General features: G+C 43.6%; 1 protein-coding gene across 14 annotated transcripts in view; it reads right to left on the bottom strand.

The window, feature by feature from the left end:
* Nucleotides 1-344: 344 nt before the first annotated feature.
* The window catches only part of JMJD1C (jumonji domain containing 1C), a 159,650-nt gene continuing 149,287 nt past the window's right edge, over nucleotides 345-10,707 (bottom strand). For all 14 annotated transcript variants that reach the window (XM_071438590.1, XM_071438591.1, XM_071438593.1 and 11 more), the window contains 5 exons: nucleotides 10,418-10,540; nucleotides 9,249-9,388; nucleotides 6,847-7,023; nucleotides 1,580-1,711; nucleotides 345-1,247 (listed from right to left, as the gene is read on the bottom strand). In XM_071438590.1, coding sequence (XP_071294691.1) covers nucleotides 1,158-1,247; nucleotides 1,580-1,711; nucleotides 6,847-7,023; nucleotides 9,249-9,388; nucleotides 10,418-10,540 — 662 coding nt within the window. In that variant the 3' untranslated portion in view covers nucleotides 345-1,157. The remainder of the gene's footprint in view (nucleotides 1,248-1,579; nucleotides 1,712-6,846; nucleotides 7,024-9,248; nucleotides 9,389-10,417; nucleotides 10,541-10,707) is intronic.

Below are 10,707 nucleotides of genomic sequence, written 5' to 3'. Positions count from 1 at the left end.
AGTTTTAATAACTTAAAGCACACTTCTAGTGAAGCTTTTCAAACTCACTCAAAAACCTAGAATTCTGCTCAACTGCTAACATTTATCATTATTAAATAAAAAAAACCCATAAAAATAAATTTTTAAAAACATCCATTATTTTGTAGTATTACCTGAGCGATCAAAGGCAAGCTGTTAGGAGACAATCATGGCACAGAAACGCCTTTGCCCTTCCCGTGGAGCAGGTGCCGAGTCCCGAAGGGAAGGGGCGGGGGCAGAGGCTCCCGGCAGTGCCGGCTGCGGCCGGCAGGGGGCAGCACTGGGCTGCCCTGGCAGCAGCGAACAAACAAACCCACACCGCGACGTCTGACAAAGTCATTTTAATGGAAAATGTAAAACCCCTTTCAACTTCAATGTACAAAGCATGTGTAACACTTGCACTTTTAACAAATTAAAGCAAGCCAATGTTTTAAAAAAATACATCATTGAATGTATATATGTATATATTTACATAGCATATTAAGTTTAATATTTAAGCTTTAAAAGTTCACATAAATTTTACCAAAATGAGACAATTTTTAAATAAATTACACCTTTTGAAAACGTTTAATTGTACACTGAATAGCTTCAATAAAATACTGAAGTGTCTGTATTTAATATCTACTTTATATACTTTATATTTTACAAAGTTTACAATTATTTGGCAGTAATTTTCAGAATATGACATGACTGCTGTGCGGACTCAGCAAGATCCCAAATGCAGGCAATAGCTGGTGTTTGTGTCCTACTCTCACAGTAACTGTCTCAATGTAGTGAAAAAGATCTGAATTATTTTAGCAAACTGTACAAGTCACATTTACATTTGATCAACAATATAGCATAGAATTTTGTCGTTTTTTCCAAAAATAAATACATCATCTTAAATCTTTGACATTTCACAAACTTCATGTACATTATAATACAGACAGCAGAACGCTGCTCAACTGTTTGCAAGTGGAACATGGAATCACAGTGGCTGTGATATGAAGCTCTACCGTTGCAGTGTCATTAACAAGTAAATATGATGACTGTGTTTTCTTGGCACTGATGGTTTGTGAAGCTTAAATTAGTGTGTTTACCGTTCACAGATCAGGTGAAATAACCTCTGGGTGATGCTACCTCCAAAAAGCAGAGTGTGCTCAGTTCTCATCCATATCTTCCATCTCACCTTCGTGAATCTTCAAAGCTCTCACCATTTCTTTAACTGCGTGATACAAGATATTTTTAACCTGCAAGAACATGGGACAGATTTCAGTAAGGACTATGACCCCAGGAACTCTGCAAAGTTTAGGACTGAGCCCTAAGCTTAGTGGATGGAAAAAGAAAGGCTTCATCGAGCCTGTGCAAAAGGAACAGCTTTTTACACATTTTAAAATGTAATGTGAAATAAAGCCAGCAGCTCAAGGCAGAGTCATTTACAGCCCTGGCATTCATGCTGCTGCTCATTGTTATTCTGTGTGAACAGCAGCAAGGAAGTAGCTCCACACACTGCTCGGCATTTCAATGAGCCCAAGCACACCCTGCCTTCCCAGCCCCTTCCAGAGCAGCATTCATTGCCTACCTGCAGTTTATCATCATAATTGATTTCTTCCTTTGACAGCCTCAGCTCCTGCGTTAGGTGAAATGACTGTACAAGATGTTCTGGAGACACAAAGTCTTCCGTTACTTGAACGCAGCTGTGAAAATTTTGCACCTATCCAAAATAACAAAAAGAGACTGATCATTAGTATTTGGGGTTATTCTTTGGCAGAGGTACCTGAGGAAAGAGTGGGCCTTGAGATGCCTTAACCAGAGCCTTATGGGACTAAAGGGCACCTTTACAGGGAGAGAGCAATTATGTCTGTCTGCCTTATCTAGGCTGGCTGCTGCCACAGCACCTCTGAAGGCTGCCCAGCTGCCCGTGCTCAGCATAAATCCCACACTGAGGCCTTGCTCCTCCCTCAGCAGCTGCACTCAGCCTGCCCAGCCCTGGAGCTGCCCTGCCCTGCAGGACCCGGCTCCTCAGCCACGCACACACGCTGCAAGCTGGCACCTTAATGGAAAAGGAACTGCCAGTGGAGATACTTGAAAGAAACAACCATCAACAGGGAAAGGGGGAGGCTGAGAAGTAGGGGGAAAAGAGCACCCTTCTTCTTTTCTCTGAACATTGCTTCTTACTGACATGAGATAACTACTGAGGAACAGACACCATCTCCTGCCACCCAGGTCGTGCCTGGAGGACAGGGGAAAGGGAAATTGCTTCCTCATTGTGACCCAACCACCAACTCCAGTTCATTTCCTTCAGAACCAATTGTGTTTTCACCCCTAAACCCTTACAAATTACACTGTAATTTGTAATTCAGCAGTCAAAATCCTCTTTTCCCCAAACTCCAACAGCTCCTCACAGAAGCTGTGATGTGCAACAGTTTGAATTCCCAAAGCCTGGGGGCAGAGAGGCAGAGCCTCAGCCATTCCAGCAAACACTCCATCCCACCCTGCTCAGGACTGATAGAGATCTGTGTATTTAAAGTGAAACCTAGCAAAATCTAGAGTTTCTAAATGCACACTCTAAAAATTCCACTATGGTACCTGACATTCAAGGAAACCACTGGGGTCTACACAGTTGAGGGCACAGGACTTAATTTAAAATTTTCTTTCTTCTCCAAAACCCCTGCCCAAGTCTGATTTTACAGAGCAGCTCCCTCTCTACAGCTGAAATCCCAGCAGGTGACCCCCAGCTCAGCAGTCATGTTGCACATGGGGTTTTTGATTGCTCATCATCATCATCAAGGACAAAGCAGTGCTGGTCCCTCCTCCTGAGAATTCATCAAAACAGAACTAATTCTGGACACAAGGAGGGTTTGTTGATGCCACACCATCTGCAAACAGCAGAAAGCCAGGAGAGAGGCAGCAGCTGCAGAAGTGCCAGCACGAGGCTCCCACCAGCACTCAGGGAATTTCCTAGAGCCTGGGGTGAGGCACCTCTGCATGGTGCAGACAGCAGCTCCAGCCCCCTCCCCTCCCTCACAGGCTTCCCACCTCTTTCAAGTCTCTACCTGCCCCTGGCTTCCTTGCCAGCCCATGCAAATCCCACACCACTCATTCACTTTCTCCTCACTAAGACAAGGTTTTACTGACTCCCTAACCCTCCATGGCAGAATAGGAAACACTTGTTTCCCTCAGACCTTTAATTCTGCTGTGCCTGAAGTCTGCTCTTCCCTCCCTTCCAGGGCCTGTCTTATCCGTGTGAAAGTTTGCGGGACAGATTTTACCCGGCTGCTCTGGTGCTCAGCATGGGAATGCCCCGCTGACGGCCCCAGGCAGTTCTATTTATAATATTTATAACACAAGCTGATGCAGTGACACACACACAGAAACGTTTAGCAACGATTCCCCTGAGGTTTGTGGGGCGAGGAGTGCAGCACTCCCACGCCTGTGCCACTTCCAGCTGAACTGAGAACAGCTCCACACCCGGCCCACGCAGAGCCGGCGCTTCCAGCAGGGCCCGGGAGGGGCTGCGGTGCTGGAAAAGCCTCAGACCTGGGCTGGGACAGGGAAAGGGAGTGGGCAGGGAAGAAAGGGCCACCCAGCCATCCTGATGGCCATGGGATCAGCCACTTCCTGCAAGGCTGAGCTCCCCGAGCTGTGCATGTGCAACGCCCAGACCTTTATCCGACAATCCTTATCGGAGCATTGCCAGGATGCCACGTTACCTGCGAGCGAGTTATTGTACAATGCATAATCCTGCTGTTAAATCAAGATAATGCCTCTATAAAAAACAACATCATGATCACTTGTTCCACTATGAACAAGTTTTGCAGGGCGCCTGAACACCACATTTCAATTACTGACTCCAGTATTTCTAGCTTTTTTTTTAGTTAAAATATTTTACCAATTTGGAGCTACCAAGTTAAAACCAGGGAGGCCATCCCTAGAGATGTCTGTGATACAGCATAACCCACAGTGGAGCAGCAGGAAGAGTGAATCTTGCAAAAGAACAGTATCAACACCCTTTTTTAGCTGGGGAAGTTCCCAGTCACAAGTGCCCCAGAGGGAACAAGGCTCAGCCATCAGCAGCCAGGGACACGGCTGAGCTCCCAGCCTGTACAGCCAAGAAGAAAGGAGATGCCCCTCACAGAGCATTCAGGGAAGCAGCTGCAGAGGTGACAGTCCAACACTGTATCTATTTCTGGATTCTCCTTCTGAGAGAGCAATTCCCTCCACAAGAGGAACAGACAAGGCTGCCCTGCCCGTCACAGCTCACAGGAGAGGCTGTCCCTCCCCTCCCACCGGGAACAGTCTGACTTTGCCTGCTGCAGCCCTCACAAGAAGAATGTGACTGCTGTCTGCAAGTACACAGGGAGGGGGAGAAAGCTGGGAAGCAAGAGGAATGCATATGCTGCCATGAAATGTAAAGAATAAGCTTTAAAAAGCCAGACATGAATCCATAGAACCAGGGGGAGGGAGGGGGGGTGGAAAAACAATATACAGAAGAAATACACACAACCTCCTCCATGTTAGGGCAGTAAATTCTAGACCAGCATGTCAGAAGCAGCAGTGTGCCAACAATCCTAACTGGCTCCAGAAAGGAAGAGTCAGAACTACATTTATGCAGTGACCACAGGCAGCCAGGCTCCCCAGCTCCAGCCCTCAGTCTGATTCCTTCTGCTCCACAACATTACTCATGAGCAAATAAAAATGTTAATTTACCACCTAATATAGCATCAACTTTTACCCAGTTTTAATAATTAAAAGGTTCATAATGTGCATGTAAATCTGAAACACTTAATGTGTAAACTTAACATGGTATGTATTCTTGTGCAGACTTATTTTTCAGTTTTTAAATGTGCTTTGTATCTCTGAAGTGCTGCTGCTGATCCCTAAGGTCAGTATTTACGCATCTCTACAGAGAGCACTATGCACATACATGAAAGAACACGATGCTTTTATTTCCTCCTACGTGGCAGATTCACAGGAACTTCTTACTGAAGATGAAAAGGTTCTCAGCTTCACCCACTAAGGTTTAAAAACACCATGTTATTAACTCCTTGGTGCCAGAAGCTACAACATTACCACTTCAAACACAATCTCCAGTTTAAAGCCAAGGAGATAAAGATAAGAGTGGTCTTATTTTTGGTCCTTAAACATATAAAGTAGAGGGAAGACTGGAACAGTCCCACTACTTCATGTTTTATATTCTGTATGGCTTTATATAATGGCACATGCTATATAGAACAGATTTCCCAGGACATTTGTTATTTCCCCTGGGTTCCCTTCCACTCTCCTATCTGGGAGAGATCTCTCTTGTTTCATGGGATCAGAGTAAGGCTGCTGGAGGATGCAATACATGACTCTGGGAGTGCCAACTTCTTTAGCCTAACAGGAGCCAAGAACAGCAGCAATGTCAGCTGTTCCTCCACATTTGTGAAACAACTTCAAGCCCTGAGAGTCATTGTATGGGGGAAGGCAACCTACACCTCCCTACATTTGGGTCAGCAAGGTCTGTTTGGGGCTGTCTGGGTCTTTCCTTTCCTGTGCCAGAAAACAAATCCCCACAGACCATCCAGAGCTACATACCACCATGTCAAACCCACCCAGAAACTCAGGGGATGAGGAGGAGCCTAGTGCAGGTAAGGTCCCAGGTGCTTTCAATGCCCCACAACAGACACAGCCAGAGACAGAGCAGGGACATGACCCCTGTCATCACCACACCCCTGTCAGTTTTTCACAGGGGAAACCCCACTAAACTCCACTGCCCTGGCCACAGGGACATGGTGAGCCACTGCTTCCTCTCTGCCACAGCTGGAAGCTGATCTGCAGATTGGAAACCGAACAGCACCTTCTTCAGAAAGGCTTGGCCTCACTTGAACCCACAGGGAGATCAATGATAGATCTTCAACATCACAATGGTTTACAACCAACTGCAGGGTGGGGATGCTCCTCATTCCTTGACAGTCAAGGACCTCATTAGTGGTGCCTGACAGCTGGCAAGACAGCAAGCCAGCAAGCTCCACTTCCTGCTGAAGCATCAAAGTAAGTCTAGAATGGCCTAGAAGTCTCACCTAAACAACTGAGCTTTCTTCCTCTTTCCACCAAGGAGCAGCAGTTTACAGGCTGTGAGGGAAAAAGGCCTGAAGGCAAGTACCTAATAACCCTTTATGCCAGGGGCAACTGAGGCTGACTAACACAAATTCATCCTGCTTCTCCAGAAGTGCCCCACTGGCAGCACTTTTCCTACCCAACTACAGATTAGATCAGCCCAGCTGCTGCAAAGGTGAGATCACTCTTTTTCAGAGCAAGAAAAACTGCTGAAGAGACAATGATGACTTCTGGTGATTGATGTACCCTCTGTGTTAAAAGGAACTTAAATGTGGCGTGGAAAAACAACCAAATATCTGTTACAGAAACACCAGAACGCCCACTACAATTCACCTACAGCTAAGGACAAAAACAAGGACACCTGACATCCAGGTGCTTTCCATCCATACCTGCTCAAGTTGCTCTCCCTGCCCCTCCTCAATTAGGTTAACTGCTGGCTTAGAAGAAGAAAATTACTAACCTGACTCTGCCATAACTAGACTCAGTTTGTTCAGAAATTTGCTACAGAAATGAAAAGTGGAAAACAATGGTTAATAATGGTCTGTTCATCTATAAAGTAAAAAAAGAACTAATCCTTAAAGCATTCCATTTGCTGTATGCTAGTCAGCTACACCAGCAGATGTATCTTATTTTACATTTCTACATGCTAACAGATACTAATAAAAAATAAAATGTAACTGAGCACAGATGTATCCATGTCTTTGGAAAAAAGTTATTCATCTTTTATGTCTTGAATTTAATGTACATTACCTGATGAAGTGCTCCTGCTGGTAGAATAATAGCATCACCAAGGAACTGAATAACTGTGCAGGTTTTTACTCCATATTCTTCAAAAAGTCTTTGGCGAAGTTTTTTGTTCACATACCAACTCTGATCACGGATTGGATCGTGCTCTGGTAAAACCTCCAGGCCTTGCTCCTTTGCTATCTGTTAAGTACAGAAAACATCCCAAATAACTTCCAAAAGAACCAAACCTTTTGCTGATCATTGTTATGTAAGCTCACCTTGCCAAGCAATGTCACTCAGTTCCCAATACCAACCAAGAACTCTGGCTAGGGATTCAAAACAACCCCAAAGGATCTGGGAAGTCTCACTGAACTGAGGACATCTGTAACACTCCCTCCCACTCCAAAGTGCAGAGCTTTAAAGAACTCAGCACAATAATCTATTAATAAGCAACATGCTCTCTGTGTGACTTCTTTCATCCAGAAAATAAAATCTGAGCTCTGGAGTTCCTGTGCTGCCAATTCCTCAGGCTTACAACTTTCTTCAGTTTTGACACAGACACACAACATCACCACCTGAGCTCAGGAACAAAGCAGCCAATAAAGCCAAAGGTTGGAGTCCTGGCAAACCTGCTCCAGATGACTCTGCCTGAGCACAGGGCTGGACAGAAGGGACCTCAAGGGGCCCCTTCCAACCTCAGCCACACTGGTGTGAGAAGCTGCTTTCCTACCACCCTATGAAGGTATTCAGAAAAAATGATGAACACATAAAAATACTTCCTGAAATCACTAAATGGAATGGCACAACCATTTCTCATCAAGTGAACCACAGGGGAACAAATATTACTCTAAATCAATCCTAGTCACTAAAAAAGAAAAAAGTGATGACATATAAAGAACAAAAACCTAATCCACCTGTCATGAGTCATGAAACATAGATTTTTTTTTTTAATTTTATTAAATGAATGTAATTATGTGATGCAGAACTTGAAACCCTCCTTGAGTATTATCACCCTTCTAACGAGATACTGAGATTTTATATCTTAGCAGCAGCAAAGTGGTCCCAATGATTACTCATCAATAATCTCCAATTCAATACTTCCCAAATACCACCACTCCTAAAATACATGGTGGTACACAGCTCACTTGGGATACCAGGGCTAACTGTGGTAGCAAATGACAAACTTCTTTACACAGCATCCTAAATGCTGCTGTTTTAAACCTGCTGCTCAAATAGCTTCACAGCTATTCTCTACAATTTCACAAGTGCTCTGAGGGAGTATTCAGCATTTCCTCTCTATGTCCACCTATTCCTTTGCATTCATGACTTTATTCACAACTCTCTTTTTTGAACTGAAAAGGCACCATCTAATTTATGAGCACCTACTTTTTGAATGAACAAAAAGTCTTGCTGAATAATTCATCATCTCCTGGAATTAGCTTCGTTTTACTTACCAGTGCTCATTTTTCCCCACAGCTCAGCCTGCCAAAGAGCAACTGTTTGAGTCACTGGAGGACAGCTGCATGGTACAGTAACACTGCTTTACAGTCAAAGGGAATCTCCACTGCTGAATTGCTTGGGCCTCCCCTGCTCACAGCAGAGCCCTTGGCCTCGAGTTTGTTTAGGGACCCCTTTGCTGCAGCCAGATAAAACTCATCTGATCTCTCCTGACAGAAGAAGACAGTGAAGACACCTCCTCGAGCAATCACTTCAGTGATACTTTGGTATGTCTGTGTCTTCTATCAAGGCCACTTTCCAGAGCACACAAATGTGCTAAGGACAGGGCACAGAAAACTGTTTCCAAGATGGAATGCCTCCATTTAATGCACTGATAGATATTCATCCTAGGAACAACCTGAAAGGTTCTGATGTGGCTCTAAGTTCTGATCACCACACGCCACTGAAGGATGATCTGCAGCACAGCCAGGTTAAGTTTGCTGCCCCTGGGGGTGTTCTCCCACTGCTTCCACCTTCACCAAGAGCCCAGCCACGTTCCTGTGCTTACTGATTGATGTGACACAGTCCTGGCAAAGCTTGGTGGCCATGGGTGGTGTGGTCAGGGAATTTGGCATGGGAAAAGTCACCAAAAATTCAGCAGCAATAACACAATAATGGATCAGTGACAGAAAAACACCATCCCACAAATTATCTTTTGTATTGGAGCAGGGCAAGAGCAGATCTCCATGCGCTCCTAAGCCCTCAGTTACAGACCACCTGTCACTCTTACAAAGTGAATTTATGTGTTACATACTTTATTTGTTGGTGGTGCAGCAGGTCAAGTATAGTTTATTTTATGTGCTATAAAGGAAATAATTTTGCCTCCCTCCCTTCTCTAACATTGAAGTGGGGTTTGTGGTTTTTGCCAGCCCCTTTTGATTTACCAATTACTTAGGTTATATTTATAAATGATGTGTTATAAATCTAACCTTTTGCAGAAACTCTCTTATCTTGTCAGCATCTTTGCCAGCATAAATGTGCCACAAAGCACCAGGTAATTCACTTGAATCTTTCAACCTCTTCCTTAAAAGGTCATCCAAATCTTCCTCTTCCAACTTCTTCAAAACTCCTAAGGTTCAACAAAAATATTCTTTAAATGTGAGAAGGAGAAAAAACACAAAAACTAAATATCTTCTTTTCAAAATTCTTGTGTGAGATTGAGCAGATGGAAGTTTGCTGAATACCACAGAAGCCACCAGGTGATCTTTCTGTTCAGTGTCTGTAACTCATTACTAGAACATGAATGCCATGGATACCTTAAAAATACCTTTAATTTTTGAACTTTTTCACATTTCCTGAATTCCACAGAACACAATCTCCTAGCTGAAATAAACAAGCAGGGCTGGTACCAAAAAATGAAAAGATGACAGAGGTGTTTTCCTGCAGTCAGCACAAGCAGTGTATAGCATGCTGTTGTTGCAGCCAGAGCTCTCCCAGGATGCTCAAGTTTGCTGCTATTAACTCCATGCATACACAAGTGAAAACAAAGCAAATGAAAGACAAACCTTACTGCAGCTCTATTAGTCACACCCAAAATCTACATTTGCTGATTACAGAGTAAGAGGACAAAAGAAAAAGGGCAAAGAAACAGAACTATTTCAGTGATTTAAAGACTGTTTCACATAAGCAATAAACCTCATAGAGACAACTAACATACACCAATTTAAGCTCTCCAGTGTTGAAAAATTGCATTACAGCCCAAATTCAATAGAGTAAGCACAATGCATCCAGAAGAAGCAGCATAAACAGAAGGTTTGGCAAATACATCATCCTGACATAACTGTTAGAACCAGCACAGCTTCCAGAGAAAATCCTCCACCCTGCACTTCCATTAGCTATGCCAGCCCCAGCACAGCAATGGTGCATCAATTATATGTAATGGCAGAAAAAGTGGAAAGAGTTTGAAATACCATTTCATAATTCATGAACTGCAGTGTATTTTATACAGAACTAATGTGTGTGCAAACCCTTGGAACAAAGAATCACCCAGCTGTAAGCCAGTTCTTATGGATCTGCCTTCCAAAGAACAGTGTCAATTTTAGAAGGGGCAGAACATTCAGTCCATCTACACCTCTTGCAGTGAGTGAGATGACATTACCTGATTTGGAAAGTACTCCATTTCCTTTGGCTATGCCAACATAAACAAGGATGTTCACGACATCAGAAACTTCAATATGGAGATTTGTGGTTCCTATGTCATGGTCTTTAGTAGCAGCCACACCTATGTTACAAGATAAAATTAAGATTTGTTTGTATTGCATATTCAAATCAGAACATGTAACAACAGTGAAGAAATTTCTGAAGTATACTTGGCATCACTGAGATAGACAAATCAAAAACATGGTTTTGGTTCACCTGCTAAACAAGAAAACATTACTTTTTAACAAG

Source organism: Agelaius tricolor, unplaced genomic scaffold (assembly GCF_023055355.1).
Source record: "Agelaius tricolor isolate 1412-34295 unplaced genomic scaffold, bAgeTri1.0.p SCAF_13, whole genome shotgun sequence".
Classification (NCBI taxonomy): Eukaryota; Metazoa; Chordata; class Aves; order Passeriformes; family Icteridae; genus Agelaius; species Agelaius tricolor.
The sequence above is the reverse complement of the archived record's forward strand: the minus strand, read 5'-3'. Positions and strand labels throughout refer to the sequence as shown.